Consider the following 21,570-nt stretch of genomic DNA (forward strand, 5'->3'; position numbering starts at 1 on the left):
CGCATTCGAAACAGGAAGTTCGTGTGTGTGTGTGTAAAATGATGGGTGTTTTTTGCATGTGATACTGACTTGACTTGCTGAAGCCAGAAATGCACTCTTCCAGGAACTCCAGTGTGAGGTGGGGTTCGTTAGCTGCTAGCGTTTTGCTAATGGACACAATAAAAAGGGTGTTGTTGGCTGGGATGCACAAGCCAGACGTTTCTAGGAGTTGGCCTTCAATCTTTAGGTTGAAGGTGCAGGTTAAGGCACAAAGTAGATTGTATGCAGCTGACCTGTTGAAGGAGTTAAGAGCAAGTCATTTTCAGAATTACTAATTTACTTTAACAACATGTTGGTTTCCATATTTGAGGAAATTAATGTGATATTTCTTTTGTACATGACAGGTTTATGATTCTAAATGTTCAAGACCGGCCCCAGTTGAACTGAAGACACAAAGCAGCAGTATTAGCATTTCTAATCAGTTCACCAAAACAAAGACAGAAGCCTGCAAATAAAAGGCTCATTGTCAAAACAACAACAGCTTGATGCATTGGACTATTCACCCAAAACTCAAGTTGTTAGGCTGAAAACAGCCTGAGCATGGCCAAAGACTCAAGCTTAATGTCTCTCACCTCAGACTGGGGTCAGAGCTTCCCAGGTTGAGGAGGGCGATGTTGAGGAGGGTGCCAGGAACATCTTTAGGCCTGATCTTGGTGTGTTGGGGAATTGAGTCCGGTTGGGAAAGCTCCCAGCGTGTCCGGATGTGGATTATGGACTGAACAATGGCTTCGCACTCCTGGTGCATGAACGTTAGGGGAGTGCCCTGGTTAGCGATTGTCAGAGTGAACTGGTTCTCATCCACCAGGCATATCTCCTCAATCTCTGAAGCGTAGTATATGTCGTTCAGGAAAACTGGCTGTCCTAGTACACGCGTGCGTTCCGCCGAGGTCACTTGTACAGCTGTTGATCCCACCTAGGTAGAATGGGCAACGATATATCAGTACCATATCAGTTATCAGCCAATATTAGAGATTTTACTTTCGTTATCGGGCAATATTGAATATTTAATTGAGCATGTATTAAATAATTTAATAGTAGGTAAATCTTAATCTTTAGCAGATCACAAAATGAATATCCATTTTTTATTACAATAATGTGATGTCTAGATTTTTATAAAATTATTCATTTCATATTTTTAGTTTATTTTGTTTTGATTTATAAAAAAACTGTAGAGAATTTTTTAATATCGGTCATTTATCAGTTGTTGGCCATTAGATGAAAATAATTTTCAGCTTTAAAACTGAATAGAAACCGAACTCTAAATAACATCTGGGTTGAGTTTTACAAATTTTTACCTTGATCGACACCTTTGTGTCCTTATGCGCCAGTTTCAGGGCATTATGGAACACTTTGAGGTCCTCTTCCAACGCCAGGGTAGCAGCGGGCAGCTTCTGCTGCTCGGGTTCGATGTGTTCGGCTAGACGTGCAGGCGAATCGATAAACAGCAGCTTCTTGCTCCCCTTGAGACCAGTCAGTAATCGCTCATGGTATTTAGTGTACTCTCGCACCCAGGTGTTGCAATTGTAGATGTACACTGCAGCCACATTCTCATAGGCAAAGTTTGGAAAGACCACAAACCACTTGGATAAGAAGTCCGTCTTGAAGCGGTTACTGGGGCCCACATGGGTGAGGTCTACTACGATCTCGTAGTGTTTGGCGTAGTATGGCTTGAGGGTCAGCAGGACATGGTAGATCAGAAGATCACCATTGATTTGTCCAGTTTTGAACCTAAGAGAAATAACAATTATAGTTCAGATTTTAATTTTAATGTGTTTTTGGATCTAAAACCAATGGACTGCACATCTTTGAGAAGCGTCCTTTGGAAAGAATGTCCAAAAGTGCACAAAAAACCTATAATAAAAGGAGCAATAATTGAATTTTCAAGTTCATATAAAAAAAACAATACACATTAACCTTTACTTCAAACATTAAAAACACCTTAAACGAGCAGTCTGTTCCAATTCCCTTAAATGGCAAACATCTGACAGCTTACACAGAATGGAAACCTGCAATCCAAATATAACACTGTTTTCTACTGTTACAACCACAGGTCAAGAGCATCTCAGCTGAAAAACACCTAAATAACATCATCAAGCGTGGGGACAGGAAGTAATTGTGTTCTGCATTGCGATATATCAAGCCTCATTACTTCAGGTCGTTGTTCTTCATCTTCCAGCACTCCAGATAAGTCCACAAGAAAGGTTCTATATCCACTTTAGTAAGTACTTCACCAATTATCTCTAAAGCTAATGTGTAATTGAGAGTTTGGGAAACAGAAGAGAGGAAAACGAACTACTCAGTCTTTGTTAATCTTTTTATTATACAGTTAAAGTGGCTAACAGTCGTAAATAAATTGATTGTGACAAAAGGGGCACTTAAAATCCATATACATGGATTAAAATGACAGTTAAATTATGTACACTAGCATTCAAAAGTTTGGGGTTAAATTAGATTTTGAATGTTTTTGAAAGAAGTCTCTTATACCCACTAAGGCTGCATTATTTGAACAAAAATACATTAAAAACATAATTTAAAATAGTTATTTTTTATTGTGTGTATATGTATATATATTTGGGCTGCACAATATATCGAAATATCGCAAATGTATATATTGTGATATGCATATCGCAACGGCTTGCAATAACTGGGGTCATGAACAAACAAACAAAGAGAAAATCACTCACAGCTCTTGGCTGAATAATTTTTGTAGCTTCATTTAATTTATAAATTTATATATTTAATTCATAGAGTGAAAACTAAGCAGTATTTTATTTTTACATTTGATTATTCAGTTTCTGTTGTTTAATAACCTTAATGTAGGATAATCTGAACCTCTAAACCCCGTGGTTTACACTGATGTTAAAATAACACTTCTTACGCTACAGTAAAACACTGATGTTCATTTTCAGAAGTTGGAGGGATGTTTTCTTGTCACAAAAAGAATGTAAAATGCATGTAGGTTATATAATTTTAAATATATTTTAAAGATAATTTAAGTTTATTTTACACACTTTAAGCATTAACTTAAATGCTTAACTTAAGTTAATGCTATTAACTTAAGCATATTGAATATCGCAATTTTCTTCAATATCATGCAGCCCTAATATATAAATATTTTTTTTTAAATGTATTTTTTTTGCCCTAAATATTTTTTCCTAAAATGTTTTGTATTTTTTTCCCAGCATTTATTTTACATTATTTTACTGTCACTTGCACTCATTTTAACGCATTCTTGCTGAATAAATGTATTCATATTTTTACAGACCACAATTTTTTGGTAGTGTACATAATGGTTTTTTTTTTTTTTTCATTAGCCAAGGTTTCATGTTCAGTTTGGAAGGACACAGTTTTTGTTGCTGGAAACTTATTTGATTGCGCATGTGTAGAGTGTACTGAAAAGTTCAATTAAAGGGTAGTTCACCCAAAAATTGTCATCATTTACTCATCTTCAAGTTGTTCCAAACCTGTATGAGTTTATTTTTTTCTGTTGAACACAAAATATATTTTAAATAATTTTGGTAACCAGACAGTTGATGGACCCCATTGACTTCAATAGTATTTTTTCCTACTATATAAGTCAATGGCTACCGTCAACTGTTTGATTACCAGCATTCTTTAAATATATCTTCTCATACAGTATAATAACTCACACAGGTTTGGAACAACTTGAAGGTGAGTAAATTATGACAAAATTTGGTTACACTATTATAAGGTGTCCTTGTTACAGTGTAATTATACATTTAAGTACTGAGTAATAATAATTAACTAGGAATAGAGGTTGGTTTAGGGTTAGTTGCATGTAATTATGCATAATTTATAGTTATTACTACAGTAACATGTCCTACTGAATAATGGTACTTGTTTGTTACATAGATCTCAACAAACAATGACAATGGTCACAGAACATCCCATATCCTCTACTATCCATGAGCAAGAAGACCTCAACATTTCATTTGTGACAACTAGTTTGCCTGCAACTGGTGCCTCCGAGATCAGCTGCTTTATTGACGCCCAGCTAGCATTTATAGCAACTGCCACTGCTGGTGGCATTATCCTGATCCTTCTAACCTCCACCATAGTCTTGGCATGTACCGTCTCCAGCCTGAAACGTCGTCACCGGACCCCTCGTCCATCCCGAAGCAATGCAGACCTGGTGAGTGGAACAGGCTATTGGGGTACCGAGAGAAGAGAAGGAGGAATTGTGGGCCCATGCGAAACCAGTGTTCTACTGGAGGAAGTAAAGACCGATGGTGAGGAGGAAGAGTTCCAAGATGGCGTAGCAGGGCCAAGTCAGTACATCAACACTTCTAACGCAGCCGCTGACTCGGAGAGCGTCCCCACAGCCATGCCGAGCTCAACCTCTAGGGATTCCTGCATAGATCCCATTAGTTTGGAAAACATGCCTCTGATGGTGTAAAGTTTAAGAGCTTTTTTTGTACGCTGGGCTATGACAGGCAAATGTTTTTTTTTAATAAATGGCTTCAATAGTTCAGCTACAGCAGTAAAAAAAAGTGCAGTTACAAGTCGTCTCATAGCATTTTTGAGAATTGTTTAACTAACTACAATTATCTGCTTATCCCGTTAAAAAGGACATTTCTCATATCAGTAATATTAGATGAAATAGAAAACTTTGACTTTTTTTACAGATGAGGTCAAAGCAGCTCTGGATATCTGTTTAGTGAAGATGACAAGGATAATAAGTAAATGAAATGTTGGTGTATTATTGTATATATTGTGAAATTGTATTTAACCTCAGCTTTGTGTTACATTTTGGCCCTTTTTTAAAATATGACCACCAGCCGCATCTACTGTAGATAAAACCCAAAAAGGTGAACTCTATACACAACTGTGTATAAACAGCAGAACAAGTCAATTGTAGGGTTTAATTTCTATGCTATTGTAGTCACCAAAGTTCAGTGAAGCCCAAACATAATGACTTTTTGAAACATTTATCTGTCATTCTTCAGTCAAACAGTTTGGATCAATCAACCTATGAATATGCATATTGCAAATGACTCTACCTGTAAAGCAGGTTTAATATAAGCAAAGCAATCCCATTAAATCTTCCAGATCCTATAATAATAAGCATTCCTTAATTTTATCTCAGAACTCTGACATCTCAGTAAAAAATTCAATAAAATTCAATGCTAATGATTCTTGTTCAGTTTCTTATTTACAATGATTTTGAAATTTGTGTTGCTTGCTGAGCAAAACTCACTGTAACAATGACACTGCTAAGGTAGTTACTAATATGTTGGTAAGTCTTATTGGTGGTTGAAAGGTAGGGGTTCAGTGAAAGGAACTTTCCAAGAAAAAGAAAAAAAGAAAAAAAAGGCATGAGATCATTTCCTTTTAGACAACTTCTGCTCTACAAAAAAGTTCTTACTTTTATAGATTTTTGTGAAGGTAATTAATAGCCGTTCCTTATAGAAAAAGGACCGCAATGATCCAAAACATACCTCAAACAAGCCTATTATGAGAGTTTAATTAGAAAAACGTGCTTCGGTTTTTCATACTGTCACCACAGATTCTTTCCACAGGCAAAAAAAAACGCAGCTATTAGCAAAAACAAATGCAGCCATTTCACAGCTTCATTTCCTGCCAAGTGAAGTGACGGTTCCGTATTCATCAGAATATACTTCACTCTTTCACTAATGCTTCAGAGGATGCCTCGGTAAGATCATATTCTGCTGTTTTGTCTAGCATAAACCAATGATTATATTACTTGACATTGTACAATAAAGTTTGTATTTCTTTTTTTAACATTTAAAGTATCTACATGATACCACAAAATAATAAGTAGAAAACTAGTTTTTCCAGTCTTGACTTTTAGCTAAATAAAAAATCAACTTTTTTCATCAAGTATTCATTTTCAATTTGTTTGTGACCTTTGCATACACAACATTAAGTGTTTTCTGTTTTAGAAGTTATATTAAAAAAATAAATAAAATCTGAGCATACTGATTGTGGCTTATAAGAATTCATGAGATAAAATGGTCTGTTGAGTCTTATGTGCAAAAATGTCTCTCTTTGGCAAGGTTTTCTAAGGACACCATGAGGACTACTCTTTGCACACTTGTCTTCCTCTCCTCTCTACCATGGAGCCTAAATGGCCTTTTAACAACCAGCAATAAGAATATTGAGGTAACAAACACAGCATTCAATGCATCAGGGCAGATTAACTACACTACTGATTCTGGTACAGACAACGTGGTTTCACTTTCAAGAAGTGCTCAGACGCAGCACCTAACAAATCAGTCAGAGCAGCATGGCATCTGGCTGAGCACACCCAACAGTGACGCCAAGACATCAAATCAGAGTAAAAGCATGAACATACGTGATGGCGAATTCAACTTGACTACTATGCTAATAATACAGGAAGAGGTAACAACTCCACAAAAGGAAATACGAAAACCAACAGAAGGCTCCCGCAGACCGCATTCTACATCTCTTTTGCAAACAGAGAATGCTGAAGAACTGAATGTCTTGACTAAACCACCCAATGCCACAAAGGCAGATGTTTCACCAAAAGAAAAAACGAGCATAGGACCAATGGAAACACTGGAAGCCACTCAGGAAACACCTTCTACTTCTGATTTCACTGGACTCTATGGTGTGCAAGCAAATAAAACAGTAGTAAAGGGCAGCAACAACAACACAAATAAAGACCTTCATACAATCCAGCCCACAATGGAGACTACAGACCAACCAAGCCCATTTACTCATGCCCACACTTCCGCAATAACGTCAAAAGATTTCAACAAGACTGTAAGCACCAATGGTGTGAAAACCACAGAGAGAGCAATCGTCACAGACAGGTGGACAAGCACACAAGGTCCTGAGCTTAAGACTTCATCCATGATTAAGCCGACAAAGACATTGGCGATCACAAAAAAACCAAAAACAAAGCAAATTTACCCTCCACCAAAGGATTTCCGGAAAGCGAACCCAGGTCCTGCTGTGGCAGCTGTGATCGGCACCACTTTTGTCTTGATGTTCATAGCAATCATCTTTATCTTGTTAAAGAAGCGCAAAATGCAGAGAAAGCGGCTTGAAAATCCTGAATGGGCCGGACCCTCGCCGTTTCTGGATGGCGACGTTCAACCAAACCTGCCAAATATGGAGGAGTCCGAGACCATCAACAGACAAAGCTTTAACCAGGTGTCCATTTCCAGACACCTCCCCCAACAGCTCTCCAAACACCTGACGCTCGGAAGGACCATGAGTGAGGAAGTTCTCATGGGGGACATCCTGCAAGGAAGCACATTTGGCAGACAAAATGCAGATGAGGTCCAAGCCCCCAACAGGAACCCAACAGTTGCTCAGGACTCAACTGAGAAGGAGAAAAATGAAATCCAGGAAGGTCAAGCATCCGTGGATTCTTTGGACACCAAAACATCTGCGTCAAGAAGTGCACAAGAACCTGTGACGGAGAGCAAAATATCAAAGCAGACTGATGACCTCACTCCATCTCTATCTTCTGGCACGGACACTATAATTAAACCTCCACCTTTAGTCTCTATAGATCTTGATTCTCTTTCAGAAGAAGCAGCTCCTTTGCAAACATCAGATGGGGGGATTGTTCCACCTGCTCCACCACTGTCCTAATCTCATTTAACATAAAATGTGCCGCTAAAAACTACACAAACGAGATAACCAACATACTCATATCTGCTTTCTAAAAGTCAAAATATGCAAAGACCATTTCTTGCTTGTTCAAGACTCCTATGGTGCTCCCAGGTGCTTTTTTCTTTCCTGCATTGGTGTATCGAAACAAAGTTCAATTCATATTAAAGAGATTGTGATATTTTATTATCCATTACGCTTTAGTTATCAGTATCACACAATCGCTAAACATGATTTCCTTCAAGACAGAGCCTGTACATTATAAAAATGTATATCTGCTAAAGGTTAGTCAAAGTAAACCAAAGTCAAAGCATATAGCTGCTTTGAAGATAATAACTACATGCCACAAACTCCAATTCTGAGTTCATTAGGTCTTTGTCATTTTAGCACTTTGAAAAGCAACAATCTTCAAACCAATAACAAAAAGTCTCATGAAAAGTTAAAATCGGCATGTTTTGGTGTTTCAAGGCTTGGTCAAGGCTGTACAAGTCCTCAGATAAAACGGTTTGTGTTCATGAGAATGCATGACTCGCTTGTACAAAAACCACAGCATGTACAATCTTTGTGCCTACATTCATTGTTAAACACGTGTAAACTAAAGAGGGAATGTAGCCACAATCTGGAGCCAGTTTTCAAATGAACTACTGCATTGCTACAGCCACTGGGAACATGTCTGAGCTTTTAACCGTGATAAACTGTCAGAACAACATTACAACAGCAGCTCACTCAAACCACTCACTCACTCAAAATAAAAAGTGTTGCAACAACACGGTCATGTGTCTTTCTTTCCTTCAGCAGTAAAACAAAAAAAGTAAATGTCAGTATTTAAAATGTTTAAATAACCAACTTTATTAAAATGAGAAAGAACTTTATTGTAACATTATTGCACAGTTCATCTAATCTCTAACGCTAATTAATCATGAATAATTAGCATCAAAGAATAAAAGTGCCTGTTACAATCAATTTCTTTAATTATAAGAGTACAAATATTATGTTTGCCTGCATGAGGCAAACAAAGTTGCTTTAATCACACAAATAAAATATGAATATTAGGACCAGGGATACAATGGACACTCACTGGACATTTAAAGAATTAAAGATTCACAAACTCAACTAGAAAGATGCTGTCTAAACACTGTTAGACTATATTAAAATGGTGTTATGTCTGCACCAAGAGACAAATGAAGCAATTCAAGAATCTTTTACTGAACACCATGAAAATCATTCCACAACTGTTCTCAGTTTCCAACACTAACAAACTCTGCCTAGGGATAAGCACTACTGAAGTACTTCTATTGAGCAAGGTAGGAAGTTAGTACAAGTAGCATACAGTGTGTCTTCTGCAGAGCGCTGAATGCAGGGCCTGTGCACCACCTGCAGCAGAAGTGAGAGAGGAAATGTCACAGCGGATTTAAATTGGGAAACCAACCACAAGACTATTTTCTGCCTTTTGATTTATTTTCAAACTCTCTTCATCCGACAGACTTCAGTGGTTAAATGAGCCAATAGCTTTTTAAACTACTTGCTTGAGGCATGAAAACAACAAAATAATAATAAATAATACGATTATTATTATTAATATTATATCCAATTTGGACAGCATACCATTGTAATGCCATAGTACTTTTTGTGAGGGTTAAAAACATTTTTTCACATTTTTTTGTTCAGTAGCTCAAAACCTCACTCTGCTGCTATGCAGGTGTTCACACATTTGCTATGCTGTTTCGCTCCATGAGTACATTCATACCTCATTGGTGCTCTCAAAAGTTGCACATGCACATTCAGAACACTAGGGGGAAATGGATGGAAGCACAGATCATCATCATCATCATCCATCCATCCATTTGTATAAAAAAAAAAAAAAAAAGAGTTAAAAGAATCAAAACATTAATACATGCTGCCAAACAAATGATGTAAACCTCTGTACCTAAACTAACTAAACTAAACTAAACTAAACTAAACTAGAAGGGGTACATTAACAAGCTCTAACAGAGTAAAAATTTGAATCATAACTTATGTGGCCAAAAAGTACTTATATATACTGAGAGTAAACTCACAAACCTATACAGAAATCCCTTTGAGAGCATAAAAAAACAAAAAAACAACAGCTGTCACCTAAATGAGGACAAGGCCGTAGAGGGACATTAAACCACATCAGCCTGTCTTCTGCATTTAGCTGCGTCACACAGAATAATTCAGCACTGTACAGTAATATCACAATAGAGCAGGGGTTCATTTATCAAAGCAGATGTGTGAATAATAGGATATCTAAACATGGTACATACAAAGACCATGCCATGAGAGTGTTTGAGAGTTTGTGAGAGAGAGAGGAATCAGGAAGATGATTTGGTGGCGTGTGCAGATCCGGAATATAAAACACTAAAGTCAGCACACCACCCCCCCACCTCATCAGCAGCAGTATGGGTAGACTCTGTGCTGCATTTGCCCCCTCCCCCTCCCCACCCCCACCGTCCGATGATTCTTCAATCTCCCTCCCTTGGTCCCTCCTTTCTCTCTCTACCTCCTCTGACAGCAATCCCTGAAACAAGTTCTGTAAGCAGGCAGCCAGCAGCAGCGGTGGCTATCCAAGGGTGCAAATACACTGCATGACCATGCCTGGAAGAGCGGAAAGGCAAGGAAACGGCTAAGAGAGGCTCTAAACCAAAGGAGCTCACGGTTGCCAATGAGAGAAAAAAGGAAGGGGGTGGGTAGAACGGGGGAGCGAGCACAAAAACGGACATGAGTGCGAGACAGTGAAGACAAAACGTGGACCCTGCTGTCATATAAGACTGGGAAAACAAAACACCAAGCAATCCAAATTGCCTTCTACTGCTCTAGAAAAGGGAGAACAGGAAGAGAGGTCAGAACGGACAACGACATGTACACAAAGTAATGGAAAGAATCAGGTAAGCGATATATGACAAGAAAAGCAAGCATAAGGAGTGTTTAACTCATGCAATTCAGTTTAACGTACATGATCAATCGCAAAGTGCACAGTGAAGCTAGGTCAGAGCGAGACTGCAGTAGAGCATTGTTAGAGCAAAACAGGGACACCTCTATTAGAGTACTAGATACTTTTTCCCCAGGACAATTTCTAGCATGTACACAATCTCTTTTTATTAAGGGTAACATTAAGTCTTTAGACGGTGTCAAACAATCAACTTGCTCTAATGGATTTACTGAGGTAATGCAAATGTTTAGGGCTTTAATATCACCACAATTTTCTGCATGCTGATGTGGCAACCCAGAACGTGCAACTTCTTAGAATCGAGCATGGCATGACTATGTGCACACGCGCAGAGGTACTGTGCAACGATGTCCCTAAATGCCCCATAAATGAGGGGGTGAGGCGGATTCAAGATGCAGGCACTGCTACCAAGGCTAAATGCTAACATCTCACTGCTGCAGCATGGCAGGGTAGCTCCTGGCAGAGGCTCAACCTATTAGCACAGAGAGAGAGAACTGAGCGGCTCTGTATGAGTTGTAACAGTGAAACCTGTTGTCAACAGTGCAATGGATAGAGAATGCTCAATAAATGAAATTGTCTTTGTGGCATAACGTTCGTACTTTGTTAATGTGTTATACCGGGTGAATCAGGATTGTTGGAGTGATTTTACAAGGAAAGTGACACAAAAGTGCTGCTTATTTTCCAAAAATAAGGTGTAATGAGTATGTCTTGCAATAGTGGGGGGCAAGTGTGGACATGTCCTTCCAAAGAGTTCAAATGATTGCTCCACACCTCTGCGAATCTGTAAAGGACCAAGCTATAAAACTGTAAAAAGATGTTGAAGACAGAGGGACAAAAGAAGAAAATGTGTGTGGATGTGCGGAACTAAGGTTCTCACCATTAGAATTTTGATTTGGTCTATAAAGAATAAACAATGATAAGCTGCAACATGGTACATGATAGTCATATTTTTAGTTCTTCTACTGGGATACCAGGACTCCACCCTTCCACTAATATCTATAAAAAAGCTTTGGTGTATTTAGCTAGCTTGTATACTAATAAATTTAACTTACAAAAAGTAAAACCTAAAGAACAACTTGTGTGACAATTTTTTCTTTGTCTTTTTACAGGAAAGCCCACATCACACTTGCCTCCATGCTGGCTAACCTATTGCTCGTCCTCCTGTTCGGGGTGCGTGTGCTAGCCATTTGCCCACCAATGTGCAGCTGTAGCAGAGGCCACAGAGTGGTGGACTGCTCTGCCCGAGAGTTGGGTATACTTCCTGACAGCCTGCAGCACAACATTCATTTCCTCAACTTGTCTCATAACCGGCTCCAAGATCTCGATGGGCTCCTCCATCATTTTGACCACTTAAGAACTTTGGACATCTCCTATAACCATCTCCACCACCTTCCTTTAGGTCTGCCGAGAGCTCTTTGGGATTTACGTGCATCTGGAAACTACATCCGTCAATTGGAGAAGAATGATACGGCCTACCACTGGAACCTTCAGAATCTAGACTTGTCACACAACTTGCTGGAACGTGTGGTCTTAATTAACAATACGTTGTCCAATCTCCAAGCTCTCAATTTTAGTCACAACAAATTCTGGACTGTTCCGACAAACATGCCCTACAATTTGGAGATTGTGGACCTCTCTCACAACTACTTGCTGCAGATCCTACCCGGCTCACTGGATCGCCTTCCCAGACTGTCGAGATTCTACCTGCATGCTAATCGTTTTACCTCATTAAGTGAAGGTGTCTTCAATAGACTGGATGGACTGCAGCTCCTCACACTTGGAGAAAATCCTTGGGCTTGTGAGGACGAGGAAAATATAAACCACTTGCTGACTTGGATGCAACAAACCCCTGCAAAAGTCTTGGGCTGCCCCTGCTACACCAGGCCCAGATGTGGAGAGGTACACCTGGCCACTAGGAGAACCTGGCACTCAGCCGTATTCACAGAGCCGCCACTGGGTGCCGACGCTCGTTATCCTATCCACCGAGCTCCAATGCAGGCAGTTACTTCTGGTTCCTTGTCCAAGTCAGCCCAGTTGAACGTAGCTCACAATCCAAGCCCTGTTAATACCACTGGGGCGGGCGTGCAGGTGCTGATCATGGGTGGGGGATTTCTCTCTTCAACTCCACATAGCCTGTCCACACAGTCAAGCACAACAATCCGAACACGTAGCACCAAGAAGGTCCTTCCAGGCAGATCTTGCAGCACAAGGCATCAAATCCACATATGCAGCTTTGAAACCACCATTTTGAGCCTTTTATGTACAGTTGTCATCCCAAGTGCTTTGTGATTCAGCATAATCTCTTGAACTAGACCTGCTGACTTGAGTCTGAAAAAAAAATAAAAAAATCCACAAAAAAATGCAAACCGAGAGACTCACTTAGGTTTACATTTTCACATTGTTCTGGCTACTTTTAAGCATTCTTCAACGTATGCAATCTCTGCCTGCTTCCAATAAACGTACAACCTTCTACATAATGTGACTGAGTACTGGATGGTTACACATATCGACATCTAGACATAAAGAAGTACACTACAAGTAGCAGTTCTTGATGTGAAAAATTGATTGCTCTTTCCAGTGTTATGCTTGAGCATTGACAGATATTTGTGCATTTCATTGTTTATATTATGTATCAAACTACAACACTGTGTAAAGTGTAAAGCAGATGTGTTCTATAAGTACAGACATGCTGCCTTTAACTGTTGAAATAAAAATAAAATCGGAAAACCCATAGCGTTTTACTGCAATTACGTAAAATAAAGTCAACAGGCCATGCAGCAGGAATGACAAAATGCGAAAATGACAAATGCGTAAACACAGCAAAGCAGAGCTGACAGTCCACGTCAAGAGAGGGTTAAACTAAATGGAGATATACAGCATGTTACACACACATACATGTACATACACACACACATATATACACATACATATACACAGACCTCTCTCACAACTACTTGCTGCAGATCCTACCTGGCTCACTGGATCGCCTTCCCAGACTGTCGAGATTCTACCTGCATGCTAATCGTTTTTCCTCATTAAGTGAAGGTGTCTTCAATAGACTGGATGGACTGCTGACTTGGATGCAACAAACCCCTGCAAAAGTCTTGGGCTGCCCCTGCTACACCAGGCCCAGATGTGGAGAGGTACACCTGGCCACTAGGATATATATATATGTGTATGTATGTATGTATGTATGTATGCATGTATATATGTATATATGTATATATATATATGTGTATATATATATATATATATATATATATATATATATATATATATATATATATATATGTGTGCGTGTATGTATGTATGTATGTATGTATCTTCATTTGTACATACCCCGACGCAAAGTAATAAGGACCCCGCTTATTACATGGCTACCTACCAAATAAATCAATAATTTGACACAAAATATTGATTTAAAAAGGAGTTTATTGATTTAAAAACGATTGTATTGCTTCCGCTGAAGAAAATAGTCTGTTCCGTCTCTATGGTTAGAATCCTGCGTCCATAGCAACGCTCTGTTTTTCATGGCAACGGTGTGTTATACTTAGCAGCGGTCTGTTATCAAGAAATAACAGACCGCATTCTACATTAGAATTCAACCAAGCCATGTAATAAATCACGATAATGAACATGCACAATATTGTTATTGTGGCACTTCAAAATACTGTGAATAATTATTTATTATGAATTATTTATATAGTGCATTTTAAGAATACTTTACCCATCAACAGTTAAAAATGCAGAACACCGCTTTATGCTGTGTCAAAGAGGCACAAGTCCAACACGCATGAGAAGTGCATGGCGGAACGAGTGAAGGAGATGTACTGAATGGAAATGCACATTCACTCTCCAACAGCAGGTGGCGCTTATGGAACAGCAGAAATGCAGCGGTTAAAGGGACACTAGGCAACTGAACAGCTTCGGAGTCAGTGGAATGGTTATATTACTTATTTCGGGTTGAATGGTGGTGGTTTCGCACCCCCCTGGTGCCCGAGAGTGGAAAAAACTCACTTGCCAACTTTGGGTCGGCGGGTCGGCGGCCTCGCCGTCAGGAAGTATCGCGTGATATCAGGTCTCGCGATGTAACAAATTGCTTGACGGCACTGCACATGTACACGCCCCCATTCAAGCACCGGCTAGCTATACGCAAAGGGCAACGATAGATTGAGTTATGGCTGAGCCTGTAAAAAAAGAAGCAGAAAGCTAGGAAATCTTTGTCGGAGGACCAACGAAAGAGGAAACAGGAGACTGACCGAGCAAGAAGTCAGACTCGAGTAAATATATCGGACCGGCTTTTTCAGAATGGTGAGAACTGAGAGAAACAGAAGCCTGCAAAATGGATGCTGACCTGGCCTTCTTGCTGTTGCACATGTAAGTATCTTTGGAATAAACTGTTTAATATTTAAAATTCTATTTATTTAAATTTCAAGTAATTGTGACCTCAGGATGTTTTCTATTGTCTGTAAAGGTTTTTATTATGATCGCTGTCTGTTACGGGCTTACTAGTACGCTAGATACTAGGCTATAACTTTGATGTTAGCATTGTCATTAGCAAACACGTTTGATTTCTGTAGTTGTTTGGCTGTTCCTCTGTCGGTTTTATTTGTGTAACTTACACTTTTATTTTATGTCACTAAGTCAACGCGTCTGATAATAGGCAATATCAGACGCGCAAAATGTTGCACATATCATGATCGAGCTAGAAAAAACGTTCTGATGTTTTCTTAGACAAGCAAAGGTAAACCATCATTCTACCAGATGAACTTATAGACCTTGCTAATATAACTTTAGACAAATATTAGCATCCAATATATATATATATATATATATATATTTTTTTATGCTCATGCCCATTCTCCCAAAAACAAACAAACACGAAAGCAGTAGTTCACCTCGTTCATATCGCTCGTTCCCGGTAAAAATACTAGTATGCATGACAACACAATAAAAAAAAAAATAAAAAAATCGCCATCAGTTGGAAAGAAAGTATTGCTTTACTTGCCTCGGTAGACATAACTGGTTTTGAAATAGCCGGTTCCTCTGCTCAGCTGATCAGCTGGGTTGCTCGTGGCGAGGGGGGAGGGACAACAGTTCGTTTTTACATCAGAGTGTTTGAAAGCATTTACTACCAGACACTAGGGGAGCTTCGTAGAGAAAAAACACTCAGACTTGCCTAGTGTCCCTTTAAACTGGTAACCCCCGTAAACAAAGCAGATGCAAGACTACAATATTTAAATGTTTCAAACAGCCATTAAAATTTCCTGCAGTTGTGTATACAATACTTACAATATCCCAAAAGTTCCCAAGGATTTTTAATTTCAGAGAAATTCCAGTTTTAAATAATGGCTCATCACTAGTCATTGTCGCAACAGACATGGACAATTGCGTTATGTCGAGCTCATGCTGTTGTTGTTTCGTTCAAACATTATGGACCATGGCAAGCAGACTTTGGGACAAAAGGAGAGCTAAAACGACTGACTAAATGACTAAATATGCAGCACGAGTTATATATTTCTAACTCAAAACAATTGGCCCCTGAACCAGCTGATAAAATCTTCCTTTGATTCTATACGTGATTACAACTTGACACTCAAATTAACCGATCACATTTTACTGATCGCAAAAGACGCGCGCATGCACACGGCCTGAGAGGGAGCGCGGTGTGTCAGTGTTCATGGGCTATGTAAAATAATGACACAGTTACAAGTAGAGCCCGACCGATATATCGGCAGGCCGATATTATCGGCCGATATTAGGCATTTTCAAAACTATCGGTATCGGCATTTATAACGGCCGATAAATTAATATTTCAAAAATAAAATAAAAACGGACGAAACACCCTTCAACCATGTTATGAGTGTTGCCGTTGTATAGTTTGTCCACCAGAGGGCACTCTACACCGTCCCTGTTGGCAACACTCGTGTATAACGCGCCACACATTCAGCAACCTGTTGATCCAGCCAGAGTCGGGCAGAGAGAACCGCGAGTGAGATCATCGGTGAAGTGTGTTCATGGTGAGTTGGTAACGACTCACGAGACATACATTGCTTGAATAACAATTAAAAGAACATCCCTATCAGTTCTCTTAACTCAAATAAGGATGACAAAATTCGTGACTCATGTCCAGTTTTGCTGCGGTTAAATAAGCCGAGAGTGAAGCGGAACAACGCGACGTAGGCTATATTCACATAAAATGTTAACACTGCAGTTCACAAAAGTTCATAATGTGCATGTGCTTTAATGTTTTGTCGGTTAAACATTTAATTTTAAATGCTGATGCGCTGTTCTAACGTGTGCGTTTCTCAGCGCGTACATGTGAAGCTCACATGCACTAAAAGCCTTTCTACCAGCGCCTGGATACTGGACTAAGTTATCTTTCGAGTATTATTGTGCTAATACTGTTAAATACACACAAGATTTACATAAACAATGTCGGTTGTCCGCTTGTCAAATGCGTGCACATTAGACGTGTCATGCTAAGCTCTTAAACAGACAGTAGCAATTGTAAACACATTGCCGCTTGTCCTTAAAGGGATAGTTCACCCAATAATAAAAATGATCTCATTATTTACAGGCACTCTAATGTTGTTCCAACTGTATTAATTTCCTTCTAATATTTTTCTAATATTACTAGTTTGAAGAATGTGGGTAACCAAACAGTAGCTGGTCCCCATTGACTTCCAAAGGAGAAAAATATACTATGGAAGTCACTGGGGTACATCAACTGTTTGGTTACCCACATTCATCCAAATAACTTATTTTCAACAGAAGAAAAAAACAACTTGAAAGAGTAAATTATGACAATTTGAATTTGTTGTCAATTTGAATGTGAAATTGTTGTTTTTGTTCAAAGGACTAAACGTTTAGTCTTAAAAAAAAAATCTTAAGTTTGTATTTTTATACATTTTATTTATCAGAACTTTAATATATTTTGATGTTCCTCTGTTCTGTTGTGGCAATACAAGAAACAAGTTTCTTTTTAAAATGCATTATCATATTATTTTAGTTAAAACTCATAAATAACTACAAATAACTAATGTTAGGGAAATCTGTTAATGTTTTGTTGCGCGTTTCTGAAAAAAAAAATATATATATCGTCCGATATATCGGAATATCGGATTTTAAAACCAACAAATATTTGTACCGGTATCGGCCTTCAAAATCCTTTATCGGTCGGGCTCTAGTACCCATCAAAAGTTTGTACACAACAATTGTAAAGTGTGTCCAAACTTACTGTACTATAATACACATAAATAATATTGCTACTGTATTATAATATACACATAAATAATATCGGCCGATATATCGGTATCTGGCTTTTTTTTAATCGGTATCGGCATCTGCGCCCAAAAATCCATATCGGTCGGGCTCTAGTTACAAGGTGTGCATAATTTAAACTACTTAGTCAACACTAAAAGTAGCTTCTGTTCAGTTTTCAGACTGCTGCTCTCCTTCTAATCACTTCTGAACTTGATGAACTTGACACTTCTGAACTTCTCTTGATTAAAGCTCCAGGTGACGGGGTTGCCAGATATCACAAAAAGAGCAAAACAAGCCCCTTAGAAACGCAGTATAATAAGCAGCAGACATGGCAAAAATGTACCGGGGAACACATTTAAACATAACTAGTATTACTAATATCCCACAAAATTAAAAGGAAGTAACTAATTTATTATGAATAGAATAGTTCAATATAAAATATTCAGATATTATAAACTGATTGATGAAGTAAAGCAATAACAAAAAGGGCCGTACACACCGGGACGAATATCGGCGCGTGTTATTTGCCAGCGTTTTTCAACGTGTTTTTTGTGTTCACACCCAAGCGATTTTCGCTGACGATGAGCCGAGTGAACATTCAAATTCATTCCCTGACATTAGATGGCGCTTAATACCACTCCATAACAGTTCTCTTTTATCAAGATTTTTGTAGTCGCTGTCGCGTTTGTCATAGTTCTTTATGTTCCGACACCACCGAGACCAGCAGCTCTACATTCATCTTGCCTTGCATCTTCCTCGTCTTATTTCTTCCCGGCAGTGTTATCTTCTTCGCCGTTACGTATGTGTGCTCGGCAAGACCATTTTGTGTTTGAGCGCCCCCAAGTTGTGTTTTACTGTAACTTCAGAAGCTCCAAACACGTGAGCAAAAGCGCCAATCTCATTGGTTGGATAGTTTTTGACGCAGCGCGTCAAACCAAAAAAACGAACCCGAGGCGTTTAAAAAAAAAATGCGCTTTTATGCGTGGCGTTTTTCGCGTTGGTGTGCACACTCACATTGGCGCCCTTTGTTTAGTCATGAGGCGTTAAACGTCGGCGAATATCGCGCGCGATAAATTCGTCCCGGTGTGAACAGGCCTTGAGATTGAAAAATTATTCAGCAACACTTTATTTAAAGTTCAGTTGCACCTATGAGTTGTATTTAATATCAATCAGTTGGGGGCAGTTCATCTAAAAGTTGATGAGTGTGTTTTGTTTACTATATTTAGCTATCAAAATAGTTTACCAAAGAAATAATTTACCAAATAAAAGAAAAAGAAAAAGTACTTTTCATTTCTAAAGTATTTGGGTTGATTTATTATACAAAGCCCTTTTTGTAAATAACTACATATATAAATAACTTTATTGTGAAATATATTGTCACTGTGAAATAATATTATTAATATAAAATTTAGCAATCGTGCCCTGCTTCATACCACAGTCATGTTTAAAACAATATATTCACTCATCCATAAACATTATTAGATGCATCAGCATGACAAGTTCCATAATTCCACTTATGTGTCATCAATCTACGTCTTTGTTATTTGTAAGAGGTTAGCGACCCCTAGCGGCGAAAAAAATCACATATTGTAGCTTTAAAGATTTAAGGATATTTATTTTCAAACTTTGTTCTGATTCTTTATTGTTCAGTCACACTTTACAATAAGGCTTTATTAGTTAACATTAGTTAATTCATTAGTTAATATAAACTGACAATGATAAATACTTAAAGCATTTATTAATCTTTGTCAATTTAATTTCAACATTTAATAACACTATTAAAATAAAAAGTAACTGTATTATTTAATGAATATGAGATAACATTAATGGCTCCCCTGATCTGAACCTGAGCGGTGTTCTGTTATTGGACTTCTGTGTTAGTCAAAGCTTGTCCATAACAAACACCATGTTCAGGCATAAGTGTGTCCATCAGTGCCCGTGGCTACAGGACACCCTAGACCGGAGGTCGATGATCAACTTTGTGGTTGTTTCAGCTGACCTCTGGCCATATGTCTTTGACACTCGGGTGAAGAAAGGGGCGGAGCTGTCAACTGATCACCACCTGGTGGTGAGTTGGATCCGATGGCGGGGGAGGAAGCTAGACAGACTTGGCAGACCCAAACGTACTGTGAGGGTCTTTTGGGAACATTTGGCCGAGTCCCCTGTCAGAGAGATCTTCAACTCCCACCTCGGGCAGAGCTTCGACCGGATCCCAAGGGAGTCTGGAGACATTGAGTCCGAGTGGACCATGGTCACCACCTCCATTGTCGACGCGGAGCTGTGGCCGTAAGGTCTCCGGTGCCTGTCGAGGCGGCAATCCCTGAATCCGGTGGTGGACACCGGAAGTAAGGGATGTTGTCAAGCGGAAGGAGGAGTCATATCTGGCCTGGCAGGCTCGTGGGACTCCTGAGGCAGCTGACAGGTACCGGCAGGCCAAGCGGACTGCAGCCCGGGTGGTTGTGGAGGCAAAAAAATGGGGCCTGGGAGGAGTTCGGTGAGGCCATGGAGATTGACTATTGGTTGGCCTCGAAGAGTTTCTGGCAAACCGTCCGGCGCCTCAGAAGGGCGAAGCAGTCCCCGATCAACACTGTTTACTGTGGAGGTGGGCAGCTGTTGACCTCAACTGGGGATATCGTCAGACGGTGGAAGGAATACTTCGAGGATCTCCTCAATCCGACCGACACGTTATCCATTGAGGAAGCAGAGGCAGAGAGCTCAGAGGGGGACTCGTCCATCACCCAAGGCACCTGGAGTGGATGAGATCCGCCCTGAGTACCTCAAGTCTCTGGATGTTGTGGGGCTGTCTTGACACGCCTCTGCAGCATCACATGGCGGTTGGGGAGAGTACCTCTGAACTGGCAGACCGGGGTGGTGGCCCCTCTTTTCAAGAAAGGGAACCGGAGGATGTGTTCCAACTACAGGTGGATCACATTTCTCAGCCTCCCCGGGAAAGTCTATTCCAAGGTAATGGAAAGGAGAATTTGGCCGATAATCGAACCCCAGATTGAAGAGTAACAGTTGTTTTTCGTCCCGGTCGTGGAACACTGGACTTCTGGACACCTTCCTGGGGAGGTGTTCCAAGCGCGTCCCACCGGGAGGAAACCCCGGGGAAGACCTAGGAAACGCTGGGGAAGTCTGGGCGTCTCTGCTTAGACTGCTGCACCCGCGACCCGGGCCCGGATAAACGGAAGATGATCAGATGAGAACTAACTTAAGCAAAGAATAATAACTTCTGTAAAAAATTTAGCTATTGCTCATTGTTAATGCGTTAATGCATTCACTAATGTTAACTAATGAGACTGTAATGGAAAATTTTGATTTTCATTGATTTACAGTGTTGATTTTCATTATTTTCATTATTAAGACATTGAAATGATCTTTGCTGGACTGTACGTAGTCTGCCAACATATGACTAATGTGTGTGTGTTTTTAAACACTGGGAAACAGGTGAGACATCAGGAGGAGGAAGACTGAAAAGGGGCTCTGACCCCTAGGGTAAGAGGCCGTCCAATTTAGAACTTGTGAGTTTGTAATAGTGCTGCACGATTAATCGTATCGCAATCGCGATGTCAAGCCTTGCGATTATATGGTATTATAAGCTTTGCATTATTAATGCGATTATATGGCGCAAAATGTTGCGATTTTATATTAAATAAACAAATTAGCGCTGT

General features: G+C 39.5%; 3 protein-coding genes across 6 annotated transcripts in view; 2 read left to right on the plus strand and 1 right to left on the minus strand.

Moving 5' to 3' along the window:
- nf1a (neurofibromin 1a) overlaps positions 1-21,570 on the minus strand; it is an 84,908-nt gene that overhangs the window by 24,107 nt on the left and 39,231 nt on the right. For all 4 annotated transcript variants that reach the window (XM_081370962.1, XM_081370964.1, XM_081370961.1 and 1 more), the window contains 3 exons: positions 1,335-1,767; positions 612-952; positions 70-272 (listed from right to left, as the gene is read on the minus strand). In XM_081370962.1, coding sequence (XP_081227088.1) covers positions 70-272; positions 612-952; positions 1,335-1,767 — 977 coding nt within the window. The remainder of the gene's footprint in view (positions 1-69; positions 273-611; positions 953-1,334; positions 1,768-21,570) is intronic.
- evi2b (ecotropic viral integration site 2B) lies at positions 5,378-8,427 on the plus strand. Its single transcript, XM_081369776.1, has 2 exons — positions 5,378-5,713; positions 6,078-8,427. Exons 1-2 carry the CDS (start codon positions 5,694-5,696, stop codon positions 7,645-7,647), a joined length of 1,590 nt encoding a protein of 529 aa, XP_081225902.1. The 5' UTR covers positions 5,378-5,693; the 3' UTR covers positions 7,648-8,427.
- Positions 10,185-13,363, plus strand: omg (oligodendrocyte myelin glycoprotein). Its single transcript, XM_081370982.1, has 2 exons — positions 10,185-10,571; positions 11,743-13,363. The coding sequence occupies exons 1-2, from the start codon at positions 10,558-10,560 to the stop codon at positions 12,920-12,922; spliced, it is 1,194 nt and encodes a 397-aa protein (XP_081227108.1). The 5' UTR covers positions 10,185-10,557; the 3' UTR covers positions 12,923-13,363.

This window comes from Scardinius erythrophthalmus (assembly GCF_964197995.2).
Source record: "Scardinius erythrophthalmus genome assembly, chromosome: 7".
Lineage (NCBI taxonomy): Eukaryota > Metazoa > Chordata > Actinopteri > Cypriniformes > Leuciscidae > Scardinius > Scardinius erythrophthalmus.